The sequence below is a fragment of the Naegleria gruberi genome, assembly GCF_000004985.1.
Source record: "Naegleria gruberi genomic scaffold NAEGRscaffold_17, whole genome shotgun sequence".
NCBI classification, from domain to species: domain Eukaryota; phylum Heterolobosea; class Eutetramitea; order Acrasida; family Naegleriidae; genus Naegleria; species Naegleria gruberi.
In genome coordinates this window covers 203761-223216 of record NW_003163310.1, presented here as the reverse complement: position 1 = coordinate 223216, position 19456 = coordinate 203761, and the positions used below count along the sequence as shown (strand labels likewise).

The 19456-nt window shown below is 34.4% G+C and overlaps 7 protein-coding genes across 7 annotated transcripts; 3 read left to right on the top strand and 4 right to left on the bottom strand.

The window, feature by feature from the left end:
• Positions 1-49: 49 nt before the first annotated feature.
• On the bottom strand, positions 50-4145 carry NAEGRDRAFT_79302 (copper-exporting ATPase; the record flags this gene model as incomplete). Its single annotated transcript, XM_002678476.1, has 1 exon — positions 50-4145. One exon carries the CDS (start codon positions 4143-4145, stop codon positions 78-80), a length of 4068 nt encoding a protein of 1355 aa, XP_002678522.1. The 3' UTR covers positions 50-77.
• A 307-nt stretch (positions 4146-4452) lies between these two features.
• Positions 4453-5562, bottom strand: NAEGRDRAFT_48170 (uncharacterized protein; the record flags this gene model as incomplete). Its single annotated transcript, XM_002678475.1, has 1 exon — positions 4453-5562. The coding sequence occupies one exon, from the start codon at positions 5560-5562 to the stop codon at positions 4453-4455; it is 1110 nt and encodes a 369-aa protein (XP_002678521.1).
• A 409-nt stretch (positions 5563-5971) lies between these two features.
• On the top strand, positions 5972-7720 carry NAEGRDRAFT_48169 (uncharacterized protein; the record flags this gene model as incomplete). Its single annotated transcript, XM_002678590.1, has 2 exons — positions 5972-6986; positions 7317-7720. The coding sequence occupies 2 exons, from the start codon at positions 5972-5974 to the stop codon at positions 7718-7720; spliced, it is 1419 nt and encodes a 472-aa protein (XP_002678636.1).
• Positions 7721-9192: 1472 nt separating this feature from the next.
• On the bottom strand, positions 9193-11444 carry NAEGRDRAFT_79301 (serine/threonine protein kinase; the record flags this gene model as incomplete). The annotated part of the gene is made up of 2 exons (XM_002678474.1): positions 9193-10940; positions 11096-11444. 2 exons carry the CDS (start codon positions 11442-11444, stop codon positions 9343-9345), a joined length of 1947 nt encoding a protein of 648 aa, XP_002678520.1. The 3' UTR covers positions 9193-9342.
• A 1137-nt stretch (positions 11445-12581) lies between these two features.
• NAEGRDRAFT_3696 (uncharacterized protein) lies at positions 12582-13256 on the bottom strand (the record flags this gene model as incomplete). The annotated part of the gene is made up of 2 exons (XM_002678473.1): positions 12582-12919; positions 12983-13256. Coding segments are annotated over 2 exons (612 nt in total), but the record flags the coding sequence as incomplete, so codon positions are not given.
• Positions 13257-13591: 335 nt separating this feature from the next.
• On the top strand, positions 13592-15395 carry NAEGRDRAFT_79300 (asparaginyl-tRNA synthetase). Its single transcript, XM_002678589.1, has one exon. The coding sequence runs from the start codon at positions 13596-13598 to the stop codon at positions 15360-15362; it is 1767 nt and encodes a 588-aa protein (XP_002678635.1). The 5' UTR covers positions 13592-13595; the 3' UTR covers positions 15363-15395.
• Positions 15396-15696: 301 nt separating this feature from the next.
• On the top strand, positions 15697-19365 carry NAEGRDRAFT_32701 (uncharacterized protein; the record flags this gene model as incomplete). The annotated part of the gene is made up of 3 exons (XM_002678588.1): positions 15697-16135; positions 16183-16347; positions 16409-19365. The coding sequence occupies 3 exons, from the start codon at positions 15697-15699 to the stop codon at positions 19363-19365; spliced, it is 3561 nt and encodes a 1186-aa protein (XP_002678634.1).
• Between the last annotated feature and the right edge of the window lie 91 nt (positions 19366-19456).

Genomic DNA, 19456 nt, shown 5'->3' with positions numbered 1-19456 from the left:
ATAGCTTCTTTCAAACTTAACTAAAATTATTAACATAAAAAGTTGAGATGAAAGACAAGTCAGTTTATATTTCAATTTTAATATTTCATCTTGTGAAATCTCAAAGAAAGAGAAGAAAGCAATACACAAATAGAAGATGAAACCATGGCAATACCTGCAACCCAAGGTGGGATCATAACTTGAATCAATGGGAAGAAAATACCAGCAGCAAATGGAATGGCAATAATATTATATCCAAATGCCCAAACAAAATTCATAACAATTCTATTATAGATACTTCTGCAGAGTGAAATGGTGGAGAGGAGAGCTCTCAAATCATTTTTCATCAAGATAATTTGAGCACATTCAATGGCAACATCTGTTCCCTGACCAACTGAGATACCAACATCAGCCTGAATGAGAGATGGTGAATCATTGATACCATCTCCAATCATAATGACAATTTCCTTGGATTCTTGTAATTCCTTAACCTTGTTGGTCTTTCCAACTGGAGTGAGTTGTGAAAAGATATTTTCTTGTGGAATACCCAATTTGTCACCAACAAAATTGGCTACACATTGATTATCGCCGGTGAGCATGTAAACTTTGAGACCCTTCTTTTGTAATTCACTAACAACTTGATAGGATTCTTCTCTGACTTCATCTGATAAACTGAAAAGAGCCTTCAACTTTTTGTCAATTGAAACAAATACTAGAGTTTGATAACGACTAGAATCGCTGAATGACATCATGTTCACATGTTGATCATACATGAATTGTTCATTTCCAATATCAACTCTCTTTCCCTCAATAATGCAAGTGAGACCTCTTCCAGAAACTGCACTAAATTCAGACATGGTTCCAGATGTCTTTACAAATGTATCCTCACTATGACTTGAATGTTGCTTACAATACTTGACAATGGCCTTACCAATTGGGTGTTCACTGCTTGACTCGGCAACTGCTGTCCATCTGAAAATATCATCATCTGAAACATCAGTGTCAAACATTTCAATTTGATCAACAACCAACTCTCCCTTTGTTAAAGTACCAGTCTTATCAAAGGTTACACATGTGGCCTTCTTGACAATTTCAATTGGACTTCCTCCCTTAATGAGAATACCATGTTTAGCACCTAATCCAGTACCAACCATTGTTGCAGTTGGAACAGCCAATCCAAGAGCACACGGACAAGAAATGATAACAGTCGATGTACTCAATAGGAGTGCAAAAATGTAAGGGCTCATATCGTCAGCTCTCCACTCCTTTGGATACAAGTTAAAAGCTCCCAAAATGGCCCAAACAGCAAATACTACAAGACTGAGAATGATAACAAGTGGAACAAACCAAGCAGAGACCTTATCAGCCAATCCTTGAATTTGTGGCTTGTCAGTTTGGGCTTGTTCAACAAGTTTGGCTATTCCAGAGAGAGTACTATCGGAGCCAACACGAGTAGCTCTCATAAAGAAATAGGTATCACCAACATTGACAGTGCCACCAATAACTTCAGAACCAACTTTCTTAGTGACTGGCATTGATTCACCAGTAATCATTTGTTCATCAACGAGGGCATCACCATCGAGAGAGACAATAACACCATCGACAGGAACCTTTGAGGCACGAATGACTTTCAAAATATCACCCTCTTGAACTAGATCAACATCAATTTCGCTCTCAGTATTATTTTCACCAACGAGAATGGCAACACTTGGTTGAAGATCCAAAAGAGTAACTAGGGCAGATGAGGTCTTTCCCTTGGCAACACTTTCTAACAATCTACCAAGTGACAAGAACATGATCAATGCAGCAGCTGTCTCAAAGTAATCATGTTCAATTGTAATCTTTCCAACACTCAAATTGTAAATATTGGTAAAGAGAGAGTAACCATAAGCCTCAGTAGTAGCAATAGCAATGAGAACATTCATATCCAAAGAGAAGGATTTCAATGCTTTCAAAGAGAGGAGATAGAACGGATATCCACCAATGATTTGAACTGGAGTAACAAGTAAAAACATGACCAAGCTCATGATAGATAAGCCAGGGAAGACCTCATTCATGAGTGCCATCTTGGTGTAATGAATATTACCAAATAACATCATGAGAACCATTGCAGGAATGGTCAATAGAGCAGAAAATCCAAAATAAAAAGCCCATTTTCTAATTTCATGTTTTCTTTGGAGAGTATCCATCTGGTTCTTCATCAAGGAAGATTTAACAATCTTGACCTCACCCAATTGACCTTCTGCAGCTTTATGAACAAGCTGGTCAAAGATAGTTCTGCATTTGGTTGTCTTATCATCGAATAGAATGGTAAGAATGGTATTGTTAGGATTACCATCTTCAACACTTTGTCCAATATCAAAAACTCCTTTAACACCAGTGAGGAAATCAACAAAAGATTCCTTACTTGATGTGCCGATACTAACCATGAGCTTGTTCTTTTCATTATTGAGCTGATCAGTTAGACTGGTAACTTGAAAACCAAGAGATTCGACCTTCTTTATCAACTCACGTTCTGAAATGACAGACTCATCATATAAAATTTCACCTTTTTGCATGATGAGATTGACTGAGCACTTGCTGACACCGTTCAATTCTCTAACATTTCTCTCAATCTTGGAAACACATGAGGCACAACTCATTCCGTCAATGGAGAGAACACACTTCTTATTAGATGAGTGTTCAGCTGATTCATCATGAGGTACATTGGCACCCTCCTTATTGGAGAGTAATCTCACATCATGCATCTCAATTTCTTCATCACCATCTTCGTGTAGATCAATAGCAGAGTATTGATTCATTTCACTTGTTGGTGATGGTTGATAGAAGGAACGATCCTCCTCAACTTCCTTTCTGTAGGAAGAAGTTGGAACAGATTTGGAAGTCTTTACAGAATAAATTTCTACCTTTCCTTCACAAGTAAAACCAAGCTCTTCAATTTTTTGAATAATTGGACCAGGTTCCTCATAATCACATTGAACACTAACGAGTTTGCTTTCCAAATTAACATCCACAAAGTGAATCTTTTCATCAGATTCAAGAGCTTTGGTAATCTTATTCTTACATCCTCCACATTTCATACCATTAACAGTAATGTTGTGTTCCTTGTATTCAGAAAATCTGGAACAAGTAAAGCCCAACATTTCAATATCTTCAATAATCTTTGATTCTAATTTGGCATCAACACCTCTAACAATTACCTTTTTAGAATTGAGATCAATATCAACATTTTCAGTACCATAGCTCTCTTTTAACAATTTTTTAACCTTTGAGCTACAACCTCCACATCTCATTCCTTCAACTTTCAAAGTGAGAGAAGTATTGTCATCTTGAGATGGATGATTTTGAATTTCAATATCAGTATTCAAAATATTAAAAGTCTTTTTCAAATCATTTGTAAGAATATCATTAATCAAAGATCTAGTATTCTCCTTATTGAAAAAGAAGATGACAGTTTGATCATCTAAATCACAATACAAATGAGCAATATCATCCATATCAGCAAAAGCCTTTTCAACACGAGAACTGCATCCTCTACATTTCATCTTACAGGAATCATCAAATTTAACTTGGTGAACTTTCATAGTTCTTGCACTCTTGATACGAAATTGTTTCTTGTTATTTTCATACAAATTTCTCATCAATTCAAACAAGGAAACATATCCAGAAACATAGACCTTCAATTCTTGTTCATTTTCAGCAATGGAAATGAATGCTTGATCCTTTAAACTTTCAATAATTTCCAAAGCATTCATATTTTCATTCTTTCTACGAACCAAAACAATTTCAAAGTGATAAATTTGTCTAATTCTCTTCATGAAACAATTAGCAATGCAACCACCACCACCTCCACTACTATTAGTAGTACTACAACTATTACTACCACTAACAGAAGAAGAAGTATTATCAGCATTAACAGAATTTAAAGTTCCGCAACATGATGAAGAACATCCACAACCTGGTGATGATGCAACTGCATTTGCACTCACCTCCTCACTATCATCAAAATATCCCTTGATAACGGAGGTACATTGACATGAGGAGCAGGAACATCCACATGAAGAATTTTTATCGACAAACATTTCTGCTTCCGAGGTTGATAGCCCACCAACAATAGAAGGTGGCAACCAATCCCTATTGGCAGGATTGACAATTAGTGTGACCATTTTTTTTGATTATCGAATTGGAGAAAGGGCAGTAGGCTTTTTATTTCAGAATCTGGCGGCTAAACTATTATTACGTGCGCATTGACTTTACAATAAACATGCAAGATTAGTTGTTAAACAATTCAGGTTTCCTCTCAACAATGTTGGGCAAGGTGTTGGACTATTAATAAAACTACAGTATCAATGAGCAGAAACAAGTTGAATATCAAGTTGAAATATCTTGCGTCTGAATATAGAAAGCCTTTCGAATTTCATCCTTACTTCTGAAAAGGGGATTAATCGAACAATGTGAAGACAAACGTATTTATTAACCATCCGAATCTGAATCACTTTCCGACCTATTAATACTCAAAGTTATTTGCCAAGTTTCTTTGATCATTTGAGGCTCTTCCAAATGAGGAATGTCGACGCTGAATGTTTTGGAACCCATTACAATCTCAATTGTTTCGACTTGTGTTGTGGAGAGTATTTTCTTTCGTGCATCTGTGACACTTATTCTATTTTCTTTAGATTGTGAAAGATCAGATCCAACCATGTGTTGTACAGCTGTGTTAATGGAACAAATTTTGAAAGATGTTGGATAGTCACTATTATCCTGGTAGTCAATTTTGCTGATATTTGTGAGGCATTCCTTGTAATATTCAACCTGTGATTCCCTATCTTTGAATAATCTACATGCGAACGATACGTGAAGTTTGGAAAACCATAAGCTTTCCTCGTCAATTAAGGCATGCATTCCATTATCGAAATAATCACCTTTGGTACAGAATGCTTTTGAAAGAGAAGATACAATTCTTTCTTCGTATTCATCTGTCAAGTCAAATGCTAAATAAATAGCATATGTCGGTGTAATATCTGATTTTGCTGCTACATTGGATCCCAAATACATGCTTATACTTTTAAATGCAATCTTGATTGGAAGGCGTGTATTTACTCGCATTACCTCTCCCAAAGAGAGTCTAAATTCAGAAGCTAAATTCTTTTTAACATTAAATGTCTTTGAAAGACTCACATGATGTCCAACAAAGAACGGATCTGTAGTACAAGGTGAAAATAATAATAAATTATACGGATCTCTATAAAGAACATCCCTCAGTAACATCTCAATTAATGACGTGGAATCATCCAAAAATTTACAAGGTAAATAAATATAGGTTTTGAAGGAATCGAAACTATCATCAATTTTTGAAATTGTACAATTTTGTTCGCTACTTCCAACGTCTTGTTTTCGTTTTTTAGTTAATGTAACAATTTTGTTTTTAATTTCCTCTTGACTCCTCTTATTGGCAACTCCTTTTTTCTTTGATTTATAATCCTCCGAAGGTGCATTAGATGATGAAGAGGATTCACCTTCTTCATTATCGGAATTATATGCATCCAATCCGAGCCCTCTTTGTTGTTGAGGTTTGTTTTTCATTTTTTTAAATTTGTTTTAAAAGAATTCTATTATTTGATGGCTCATTTGCCTTTACTTCAATAAATAGAATGAATAGGTTCTAAATTTAAAGGTAAACTATTGTAACAACTTGTACGTTTGACTCAAAACACTCGTAAGAAATAGTCACATAATTCAAATCTTGTAGTAAAACCCCAGAATTATGTTGTCAAAATTCCATAAACTCTACAATAAATCTTGGAAGGTTTCTTAATTCCTAATTAATAAAGTCTAGCTCTTTAAGTGTGCAAATAACATGTAATTTTTTATCCAAGTTTAGAACCCAGCTTTCTGTTGATGTAGCTGAAGCCAGAATTTCAAATTTTCTAATTTTGCTCTATTAAATGTATGAGAAGAAACAACATATTAAAAAAAATACAAAAAATACATCATGAAATCGCTCACGAAAAATAAATGGTTTAACAAAATATCAAAACGAATTACCTTAAAACCAACTACCATTCAAACTCAACAATTTAACAACTCCATCGGAAACTTGAATATTCACTCTAGGAGATCTGTAGTTAATAACAAGAACAATTGTAATAGTTGTTATTATTTAGTTAAGAACAATTTTGCAGCACAATTCAATAACTCCACCAAAAACTATTCCACTACTCCAACGGGTAATAATAACATTTCTAACCAAAAACAAAATTCCATACCTACTACTTCCGAATCACCCTACGCAAAATTAAACCCAATGGAATATGATTTATGGTCTAAAGAAGAAGTATGCGCCTTACTTTGCACTGACCAGAAGAATGGAGGAGCCGGTTTGACCGTTCGTAATGTCGAGCTATTATATAAGGCTAGTTTTAATGGTAAATCTCTTGCCTGTATTGTTGTTGGTTTACAAAAGGGAACAGATTATGCCTATCAAAAACTCAAATCAAAATACCAAAACTCGGGCCATACTTTAACAGTTGACTTGTTGGATACATTGGATATTGTTGTAAATTGGGTTGATGATTTATACAAAACAAGACTCTATCATTTGTGGGAAGTTGAAAAAATTAGAGAGCAACTTAGTAAACCTGTTAATGAAGGCGGTGTTGGTTTGACCAAGTTTGAAATTGATAATTTAAAGATTGAAAAAGGCAGCATTGTTGGTGCCAACATGGAATGTAACAAAAAGATAACTGATTATTTAGAGAGATTCATTATTACCATTCCTCATGGGATGTTATTGGGTGACTCTATCGTATTTGAATTATCAAAGAAACTATTGAATGAAATTAACAATTTTTCAGAAAAAGATTTAACAAGGAAAATGGTGTATGAGTGTGTTGAAGAATTTTATGAAAGAGCAAGATTAATAATGACTGGTTGGAAAAATATAGAATTACCATTAAATTTAACACAAAAATTACTTGAAAAAATTGAAATAGAATCATCAGGCATCGGTAAGACCAGGTAAGTACTTTTTATTTTCTAACTAACAAGCTATTAATAATGTTTAAGAACAATTAATAGATTAATGTCAACAGTATCAGGTATATATTTAAGCTGTACATTAAAGAGCGAGCCTGTTGATACAATAGTAGCCGACGAGTTGATGAGAGAAGCATATTCTGTTTTGATATCAAAGACCCTTATTGATTTGTATGCAAGTGTTCATCAAATAGTGCAGATGGTATTTATTGCAAGACTGATTTATGTTTTAAAAGTCATCCAACATGCCAAAAATAATAGGGATGTTTTTAAAGATTTTGGTGGACTTTATCCTTACTTAGCATACATGCAAGCAAATGACAAGTTGGCAAGTGTATTAGTTTTTAAAGAATTACTAAAGTATGAATACTGCAACTCAAAATCTTTAAGAGACTATACTGGTTACCTTATTATGCAAATAGGAGATTTGTTAAAAGATAATCGTTATTATTTTGGGCTTAAAGAAACTAAAGAAACACAAGCTTTTATTATTGCTATTGATGAAGCAAACAGTTTCGTTTCTTCATCATATTCCATTCTATCAAAACTACTTAACCCAAGTAGCAATCAGCGATCCCTGATGAACATTCTTGCTCAAGAAGCAACATTAATTAACAACCTTACTTATTATTCAACAAAAAAAGAACTCCACAAAGGAAACAATATACTATATCATCTTCATCTCAAAATGGATCCTGCTCAATAAAGATTTATATCCTTCAAAGCAGATTCCAGGTTGTTTCATTATTAAGGTGGTTTCTGAGTTTTAATATTCAATTGTCTAAATATTATTTGAACTTTATTTTGTGTGTTTACTATTGAAACACTTATACTGTAGGTACAAACTTTACTGCTTGGATGTGTCTAAAAACACAATACTCATCTCCTAGCAAACTTTATTGGGAACATTATTTATGTTTCTTAAAAAAAAACCAACAATAAATAAACTAATGGATATAAAGCTCACACTACAACTTCTACCTATTCTTAGGTAGTTTGTAGCCTGGTTACTGCTGTTTTTAGGCATTAAGCTTTATTCAGCAGGTCCAGAAATTAAATAAACTAATCAATACAATCATACTATGATTTCTTAACAAAAAGCAAAAACTAAACTAAATTAAAGCAATCTGACAATAAACCAAGTTGTTTTTTGGAGAAACAACTCCCATATAAAAAAACCTACTCTTGTAGGAAAAAAAAAAAAATCGGTAAAAACCAAAAAGTTAAGAATTAAAAAACCTACTCAACCGTCTTGACACTTACGAATCAAAACGAGAATGAGAAAAGAGGTATGTTCAGTACATATTGCCTTACTAATAGTAAGGGAAAGGTATCAGATACCTTCTAATCAACATAAAGTTGATCTGTCGGTTTTAGATCACCAACAATTGGTTTTAGATCACCAATCATGATAAAAAACATCAATAAATGATGTCAAATATCAAATAATAATACAAAGATAAAAAGATGATAACAATCATCTTTCAATAATACAAATAAAGTGAAATCTTTCAATCAATTGAGAAAATATTTGAGGATTGGTTAAAAAATCACATTCCAAAGTATTAAGGACAAAGGTTAGAACCTTTGATTTGAATAAACTAATAATAATAGAGGGTGGGCAAGGGTGGGACCATAGTATGACAATTTTTTTGAGCATACTTTCTATTATTAGTTTATTCAATTGTTGTTTTCAAGAAACACTACTTTATCTCAGTAAACTTCGATAAGAACACAAAATCCAAAGCTATTGATGGAATAATGATGTGCTTTCCAAATGAGCAACATGTTGATGGTTTTTTAGTGAACTTTACTGAGAACCAAAAGATGATTAATTTTCAAATCAATGCTCATACAGGCAGATGGGAAAAATATGAAGAGATTGCTTCAACCGTTTTTGAACTTTTCTACTTAGACAATTATAGCTCCAACAGCAAATGGTGGGAACAGTTATGAGATGATGTTATTACAGTTTATAAAAATGAAGTAGAGGCTGATTTCAAGATGATATTTTATGGGTATTGAAAGTGAAATTCCAGTTCAATTTGGTGTTTCCACTCTAACTTATATGAAATTAAATCAATATTTGAGTGCCTTTGTGAATCAGTTATCTGCGTATGGTTGGTAATTTGGTTCGTTTATAACTTATTTACCCTCGCTTGTTTCTTACGTACAAGGTTTTACAGTATTGAGTTTATTGCTTGTTCAATCCATTTATTCTTTAAACTTGCATCCATTGTTGATTCAAAAGAAAATGAAATGACTGCCATTTTCAAAAATGAGAGCATTAAGCTCCAAGTGTAACTTTCCACCAGATTATAAATTATTTTACATGATGGTGCACTTTTTATCTTGTTCTCCCTGGCTCTGACTCTCTGTAGCAGTATTGTTTGCATTAGAAGAGGTAACATTTAACTTTCGTTTTGAAGATTTTGATCCCTTTGACGTTCCTTTAGAGGCAGCTGGAGTTGTAAGCTTTAAGGTCATAATGTCATCAGCATTCTCAGCATTTGGAGTTGCATTTCCATCGTCAGACATACCATCCTTTGTATTGTGATGATCAAAACTGTCATTACTTCCATCAATACTCATTGAATCAATATTTGCTCCTCCTTGTTGAAGAGTAGCATAATCACTAAGATTGAGACTCTTGTGAGGTGTTGTACTTGGTTGTGGAGGTACTTGTCCGATGGATTTTCTTTCCAATTGATCAAGATTTCCAGAACTAACACTTGTTGTACTTCTAGCTGAGAGAGGTTGTTGTTGGGTGGTTGTTGGAGTCATGGCACTAGCTTCAGTATTAACTGCTTTGGCCAAATAGGGAAGTAAGGTAAAACTCTTCCATCTATCGACAAGAATCTTCTTGGCTGCACCAACCCTAGAATTGGTTCGTGAAATGTTGGCCGAAGAAAGCTTGGCAGAATTAGTTGATTCACGACCAATCGATTGGTGAGAGTCGATAGAATTTCTATCAGTCATTGTATCACTATATCTTGTTGTATTAAACCATTCACTGGATTTAATGGCCTCAATAGTCCATCTTTGATCTTCATCAACTGTCATCATTCCCTTAATGAGAACCTTAAGATCGTTTTCAACCCAATCAGGTATTTCATATTTTCCTAAGGCAATTTGTTCATACAAATTCATAATATTACCATCATCATGGAATGGTTGTTTTCCAACAATCAATACATATAAGGAAACACCACAAGCCCAAATATCCAACTTGTAACCTGAAAATTGTTTCAAACCTGTAGCAATTTGTGGCGATTGAAAATGAGGTGTACCAAAGCTTTGTGTACATTCGTCACTTGGAGAGAAGTGGTCGAGTTCAATTGCTGTACCAAAATCACTAATTTTAAGAACTCTATCTGGAGTAATCATCAAATTAGCTGGTTTGATATCTCTGTGAATTATTCCCAGACTGTGCATATATTCTAATCCATCAATTAATTGTCTAAAATAGTGCCAAACTTCATTTACAGGTAAACGATTATTTGGTTGTGAATTCATTAACTGTTGCAAGCTTCCTGCACCAGCAAATTCGATAACCATATACGTTCTGGCTTTCTTTGAATTAAAAGAAGTGTTTGCTCCATTTGGTTGTGTCTGAGAATTTGTTGGTACCTTCTCGGTACTTGATGCTGACTGATTTACAAATATGTTAGAAATGCTCATTCTACCAGCACCACTAACTGATGATACAGATGAATGTCCTGATGCAGCTCCTCCTTCCACATGTATGACCTCGATAAGTTTGATAATATTCTTGTGAGACTTTAATTTTCTCATAATGTTAATTTCATTCTTGAGAAGTGTTTCACCATTCTTGATACGTTTGAGCTTGTCTCGTTTTATAATCTTGATGGCAACTCTCTTCAGTGAGTTAGAATCAATGGCTTCCCGAACCTTACCAAAAGCTCCTATTTTCCACAATATCCACATAAATATTATCATTGTTTTTACATTGTTATATTATTGGTAGTAGAATCAAATAGTAGTAGAATTGATAATGTTAATCATAAAGATTTAATAGAGCATGTTAATTTTCCATTATTTTCCTATTAATAAAACTTACCTTCTCCAAGAACTTCGCCGAGTATATATTGTTTAACTTGTTTGTGTGGTTTTTGTTTTTGGCCATACGTTATTTCATTCAGATCATCGCTGGCAATGCTCGTATTGCTAAGAGTCCTTCCCATCATGGCTACATTGGTATTCATAGTTGTTGGTGCCGTATAAGTTGGTTGGGAAGAATGGCTCAAAAAAGATGGTTGTTGGTGGTGAGCATTATGGAGAGGGGAAGTCATCGGTGATGAGCTTGGATTCGAAAGAGAGGACATTGGATGGTTTGGTGATGATGAAAAAGAAGGTAGTGTGATACCAGTTGATGATGATGATTTTCTGCTATTCACGCCAGATATCATATTAAATGGTGAGAGTTTGTGTCAGAGAGGAAACTCAAGATTGTAATAATACTGAGTAGAATATTGATGGTTTCCTTTTTAAATCAAGTTTTCCAACACAGTGCGTAATGCAGGAAAGAGGTGTTGTACAATTTTTTATCGGTGTGATGGATGTTATCAACTCGGAGTGTAATAAATAGATGAAATATTAATATGAACACTGGATAGCTATTAGTGAATCCAATTAATAATACGTTTCCAAATAGTTTGTTAAATGATTGCAATAATAATACTGTGGTGTTTTTTGAAAATTAGGTAAAATAAAATAACTTTGAAATTTGAGTTGAGTATTACGATGAGGTAATCAAAGGCTTTGTGCACAAACGCTTTTTGTGTCTTGTTGAATATTTTTGGTAATTTATCCTTTAAAATAGGTGTGCTTCCAAACGTATTGTCTTCCTTATTTTGCTTTACAATACTCAAAAAAATTATATTCTTCTTCTGCACAATCTGATAGAAATTGTATGAAAAGCAACGTTGCTTCAACGAGAGTTGGTTTCAATTTTTTTCAATAATTTGGTGTTCTGTGTTGTAATTTTTGGCGCCTAAAAATAAATTATGGAAACTAACTCCTTGAGGTTAGTGCTGTGATTGTTGTTTTCTTTTACTGAGTTGAATTTAATGAAAAGAAATCAACCTAAGTTTTCTAATTATAAAACACTTCTCTCATATCTCCCTCAATACAGTTGACACTCTTACAAATAGTTGCCTTCAATGAATCTTGGCACTTTTGAAGGAATGAACAAGTCCTTTTAAGGAATTGAAAAGTTGGTTAGCACAGAACATTATTTATGTTGTCAACATTGAAACCTATTAAGGTCCAAGTTACTTGTACAGTGTTTTTCAAAGGAAAGTAAACACCAATTCGAATCCATTACATTCTTAATTGTTTCTGTTCCTTTCTATTATTTTCAAAATTTCTTCCTTATCCACAAGTTGAGTTCTAACCATTGTATTTTCCTTTACAAAATGAGCAACATCGTTGAATGATTCCAATTGAATAACTTCATCAATATTTTCCTTCCATTCATTAGTGGTAAGATCCAACACTCTCTTGTGTACGAGGTTGGTAAAATCTGAAGGTTCTCTAACTGTTCCGTCACACTTGGAGAAACTATCCCTGAGAGTTACGAGAAAATCAGTGTGAGATCTTGAGGACCTGTATTGAGGTTTCTTCTGTGGCATTTTCAGATACTTTTCCATATTTTCACTATTCATATCCCATAAGAATGAAGTGTGGTGGACCCATCTCTGAGATTTACCTCCGGTAATATATTGAGCATTTCCTCCAAACTTTTTTCCTCCAAAGAAAATATAATCATTCTCTCTCAATTGGAAATTCAAGTCTGGATGAGAAAAAACTGGTTTGTAGAATCCATAACTCCAATTCATAATTTCCTCTGGATAGGCTTTATATTGAAGAGAATCATCATTCTCTCTCTGACTAATCTTTTCACTCAAAACTGGATCGAATGACATGTGTTTCAGAAATTTATGACTTCCAACAATTGAAACAAAAACTGTATTATTATCCACCAAAACTGTTCCACCTCCAGAAAATCTCTTAATAATTGGAATGTCATCCCGGAGTGTATTGTCTGTGTAGACTAATTTTTCAACATCTCCACTCGATCCAACCACAATGCTCTTGTTAACATTTCCTTCATTTGTGAAAATATAGACATTCTCTCTGCATGGGTCACATCTCATAATACTTTCTTCAATTTTCAGCATGTCAAAAATTGGAAATGATTTATTCTTTAATAAAATCATTCGGAATTTGTTGCCTGTTTGTGTGGCAACTTTTGAGAGAGTGGATGTCATTGTTATTTTTTTTAAAATTGTTATTGTTAAATGATTTTAATGTGAATTGGTTTTATTAATAATTATTATTTAATTTGATTGGATGTGTTCAATCAATTAATAAACTCTAAAGAAACATCATGTAATTATAGACTTGTTTATTATTAAGAAGAAGATGGATGGATTTCTGTACTACTAACACATTAATGCACACCTAAAAACGAACCTATTTATTATTATAAATAATCATCATCAGCAAAATTCAATTATCTAATTATTAAAATTAAATTGTTGAAAAAAATTCAAAAAATGTCAGAAGCTCTCCCAAAGTCATTGTTGGTTGCTTTCTTCACTGAAGCCAACAAAAAGTTGGAACAAGAAAAGGAAACATTAGGACAATGGAGCGAAGAACAAGAAAAGGTTATTGAAGCCCTCTTGACTCCTATTATTGAACAAGCAAAGACACAAACTTCCTTCGCTGGTGAAGTTAACGAAAACTCTCTGAGAGAAGCCGGTTTAGATCAAGGCGGTGAATCTGCTGAATTGTGTAACCTTGTTGGTACATTCTTAAAGACCAGACCAATGGCCAAATCACAAACCAAGAAACTCTCCAAGAGAATTGAAAAGATGCAAAAGGAACTCGAAAAGACAAACGAAAAGGAAAAACAACAACAACAAAAACTTGAAGAAGCTAAGAAGATTTCCTTTGAAGAAGATACAACTCTCCCAGAAGCTACCAGAATTAAAGTTCATCAAGTTAAAGATTTTGAAGGAAAGAGAGTTCAAGTCTCTGGTTGGTGCCACAGACTTAGAATTCAAGGAAAGGGTTTGCTTTTCATCACATTGAGAGATGGTACTGGTTTCCTCCAAACTGTATTGAGCGGTGTTTTATGTCAAACTTATGAAGCTTTGACTCTTCACTTGGAATCATCAGTAACAATCAAGGGTACAGTTAAAGCTGATCCAAGAGCTCCAATGGGCTTTGAACTTGTTGCTGATTATTGGAAATTGGTCGGATCATCACCTGAAAGTCTTCCTTTCGGTGAAGATGTTAAGGATCCAAACATTTTACTCGATCAAAGACACTTGATTTTAAGAGGAGAAAAGACCTCTGCTATTTTAAAGATGCGTTCAATTATTTTACAATGTTTCCGTGAACATTATTATTCACGTGGTTATACTGAAATTACTCCTCCAACTATGGTTCAAACTCAAGTTGAAGGTGGTTCAACTCTTTTCAAATTTGATTACTTTGGAGAAGATGCTTATTTGACTCAATCAAGTCAATTGTATTTGGAAACTGTTATTCCAGCTCTTGGTGACAGCTTCTGTATTGCTCAATCATATCGTGCTGAAAAGTCTGACACTCCACGTCACTTGAGTGAATTCACTCACGTTGAAGCTGAAAGACCATTCATTACATTTGAAGATTTATTGAATACTTTGGAAGATTTGGTTTGTGATGTTACTGAAAGAGTTTTGTCAAAGAGTCAACATTTGGCTGTTGTCGGTGAAGAAACTGCTGATAAATTGGTTATTACACCTGATGCTGTGAAGCTTAAGAGACCATTCAAGAGAATGACCTATGCTGATTGTATTGAATTCTGTAGAAATAACGAAGTTTACAAAGATGAAGAAACTAAGGAATTGTTCGAATTTGGTGATGATATTACTGATGCTCCAGAAAGAAAGATGTTGGAAAAGATTGGTGAACCAGTTTTGATGATTAAATTCCCAGGTGACATGAAGGCCTTCTACATGAAGAGATGTGAAGATGAACCAACTTTGACTGAATCTGTCGACGTTTTGCTCCCAGGTGTTGGTGAAGTTATTGGTGGAAGTATGCGTTTGGAATCATATGACAAGATGATGGATGGATACAAGAAGGAAGGAATCAGCGCTGAACCATACTATTGGTACAGTGACCAAAGAAAATATGGTACATGCCCACACGGTGGTTATGGTTTGGGTCTTGAAAGATACATGTTATGGTTGTTGAAGAATGAACATAACAGAGTTAGAACTGTCAGACAAACTTGCTTGTATCCTCGTTTCATGGGTAGATGTAGACCTTAAATAAATTATTTGAGAAATTCCTATTTATTTCAATACATTCCAAATTATTCTGGTAAAATGACAATATTGAAACAGTTCTATTATTATTTTTATAAAATCATTTTAAATATCTTAGTAAAGGCAGTATTGGTTGTATTGAATTGTGCTATTGGATTGGCTTTTTTTGTTTGTGCACAACATTGGCGCCAATAGTAACCATACAAAACTACAAAAAAATTGTATCGACAGGACACTTGTTTTTTTGGCTGGTGGAGTAAAAACATCTAATCTACATCATCACTCAAGGGTACAAGAAGATACTATTATTATCTAGTTGTGTATATATTAAAATACAATGTGGGTATACTTGAACAAGAAGGTGAGCATACCTAATGGGCTCAAGCTCAATCACATATCTTGGAATGGCTATCATGGTTGGATTGCTTGCGGAGGTGAGAATGGTTTATTAAAAGTTTTAAAGTTAGAAACTAAGGCTGATATTAATCAAAGAGGTGTAACAGCACCAACAAGTTTAGAATTCAATCAAACTCTTGCTGGCCACTCCGGAAAGGAAAGTAAAGATCAGCTTCCATCCAATGTAATGAGAGTGAGTTGGAATGAGGAAAATGAAAAATTAACTTCTAGCGATGCTAGTGGTCTCATTATTGTTTGGAATTATAATAAGCAAAAGAAGGAATGGGAAGAGGAAATGTTGAATAATAGAGAAAAATCAGTGGTGAAGGATTTAAAGTGGTCTAGTGATGGTCAAAAGATTTGTATTGTCTACGATGATGGTAAGTGAAATTGTCGAATGATTTTGAAATATTTACAATTTTTAAAGGTGCTGTAATTGTTGGTGGAGTGGACGGAAATAGAAATTGGGGAAAGAGTTTGAAAACTCAATTGGTTAATGTTGAATGGTCTCCCGATGCAAGATATTTGCTCTTCGGAACTGGAAATGGAGAAGTTTGGTTATTTGATGCCAATTCAGGAATCAAATTGGTAAGTATTTTAATTACACTAGATTTTCTTACTCTTCTAGCATTCAATCAATATTACTTGTGTAGATATGAATCCTCAATCAAATAATATTTTGGCTGGTGTTGACTGGTATGATGGAAGAGAAGGTTATCCAGATCTTAATGCTCCAACACTAGCAATTTGTTATAGAAATGGAAGGTGCCAATTGATGAGAGGTGACTTGGATGATGATCCAGTCCTAATCGATGCTGGTATGCTCATCAATGAACCAAAATGGAATCCATCTGGTACTGTTTTAGCTCTTGCTGGTCAACAAGACTTGGATGGAAAACCAATGGGTATCATTCAATTTTATTCCCCTTATGGTAAACATTTAAAGACTCTCAAAGTACCTGGCAATGGTGTAAAGAGTGTAACTTGGGAAGGATCTGGTTTGAGATTGGCTCTAGGTGTAGATGCAAATATTTTCTTTGCCAATGTCAGACCAAGTTATAGATGGGGCTATTTCTCAAAGACTGTAGTATATGCCTTTACCAAATTAGAAAGACCAGAGCAATGTGTAGTATTTTATAATCACAAGACTAGACAAAAATATGTAAAGTACATTAAGAAATTATTAGCTTTGAGTGCTTGTGGAGAAAATTGTGTTTTGCTCACCAAAACAGAAACACCAAAGGAAGCATTCGTCATAATTATTTGTAACTCGATAGGTAGTCCAGTGGAAACAAAGTCGCAATCTGTTGAACCAAAATTCGTCACCATGACCAAGTATCACGTAATTGTTTGCTCTGATTGTAATGTTTATGTTTGGAATTATAGAGCAAAGCAAAATACTCAAGGCAACATATTGAATATTAAGGGAGAATCTGAACAATATTTAATGCACATTGATCAAAACAAATTTAAAAAGATTGAAGATGAAACAAAATTGGAACTTACTACTACCGAGGACGCTATTTGTGCTGTATTTTCAAATGAGAAATTCCTTATTATTGCAAGAGAATCTGGTACTGTGAATATTTATTCACTTCTACCAACTTTGGCATATCTTGGATCATGTTCTGTCATGTGTAGACCTCTCCAAATTGCTATCAATTGTGATTGCACCAAATTGTCACTCATTGATATTAACAGTACTTTCACTGTTTACAGTTTATCTTCTGTTGTTGCAGCCCAACAAATGGTACAAAGCGAAAAGAAGAAAAAGAAGGGTAATATCATGGCTGATAAAACAGATTTGGAAAAGAAAGATGTTTGGGATATGAGATGGGCTGACGATAATCCATCATTATTTGCTATAATGGAAAAGACCAAGATGTACACATTCAGAGATTTAACTCCTGAGGAACCTGTAGTTACCTCAGCTTACATGTGTGCTTTCAACAATCTTAAAATTAAGTCAGTGTTTATGGATGATATTATGGCAAATCCAGATAATCCAGATTCTGACTGTGCCATCACTTATGAAAGTCGTTCGTTGAGAGATACAAAGGAAATTATCAGAAGTGTCAGCTTGAGGGATGCTAACGAATTTGTTAAAGATAATCCTCACCCAAGATTGTGGAGATTATTGGCAGAAGCAGCAATGTCTGAATTAGAATTGGATATGGCTTACAAGGCTTACATCCAATGTGGTGATTACCATGGTGTATATTTTGTAAAACAAATCAAACAATTGGATAACGAAGCTAAGCAAAAGGCAGAAATAGAAGCATACTTCCACAGATTGGATGAAGCAGAAAAGATCTATCGTTCCATCGATAGAAAGGATCTTGCCATCGATTTGAGAAAGAGATACGGGGACTGGAAGAAAGTTCTCAGTCTTGTCAGAGAAATGAATGGAAGTGATGAAATGTTGATTGATGTGTTTAATCACTTGGGAGATTTCTATTCTGAGAGACAACAATGGGAACGTTCAATTCAATTTTATGTTAAGGCAAGAAACTTTGAAAAATTAATTGAAGCTTATTATAGGATTGGAGACTTTGAGTCATTGGAAAGAATGGTTGATGACCTACCAGAGAATAATCCACTTTTACATCCAATCGGTGAAAAGTTGGCTTCTGTTGGTTTGAGTACTCAAGCTATTCAAGCTCTCGTCAAGGGTGGTAAGATCAAGCAAGCTATCGACGTTTGTGTTGAATTGAATCAATGGGATGAAGCTGTTACATTGGCTGAAAAGCACAATATGAGTGAAATTGAAGATATTCTGTACAAGTATGCCAACCATCTAGTTTCTAGAGGAGATATGACAGCAGCAATCGAATTATACCAAAAAGCTAACAGAAATACAGAGTCAGCCAAGATTCTTGCCAAACTTGGTGAGGAAGAGGGAAAGATGAAATTACATCCACTGAGAGCAAAGAAATTCTATGTTCTTTCAGCTTTGGAGATTGATAGATATAGAGCCAGATTGTTAAATGATCAAGCAACAAGAATGAATCCAAACAAGGCACTTCAAACCATGCTCTCTCATGATGCTTCTACCAATTTTGAAAATCCATGGAGAGGAGCTGAGGCTTATCACTTTTTCTTGCTTGCCCAAAAACAACTTACCGAATTCAAACTTAGTGATTGTTTGAATACTACAATGAGGCTGGTTTCATCGTATGAAGAATACTTTGTTCCAAAGGAATTGTACTCGCTCCTTGCTTTAGCAGGTTTCTATGCTAGAGAATTCAAGGTTTGCTCCAAAGCTTTCATCAAGTTAGAATCAATGGATGCTTTATCAGAACACGATAAGGAAAAGTATGAACAATTGGCCATTGATATTTTCAGAGATAGCCCTGTTAACTCAACAGATTTGGAAACAAAACCATGTCCAACCTGCAGTAATGAAACATTCGATTACGAGCAGTCATGTGCCTCCTGCAATGCTCCATTCTATACTTGTATTGTGAGTGGTAGAAATATTGGAGATCAAGATTTCTGGACTTGTTCTACCTGTAAACATAGAGCCGTAGAGCATGAAATTTACAAGTACAGACATTGTCCACTGTGTCATACCAACATTACTGAAGGTTCTTCTTCTGAATTATTTTAAATAAACTCAAATCTATTAAATATTGTCATCCACAACTATCAAATACTGTACCTTGTTGTCATCCAAAGCACTGAAGTTTGGATGAAACTTT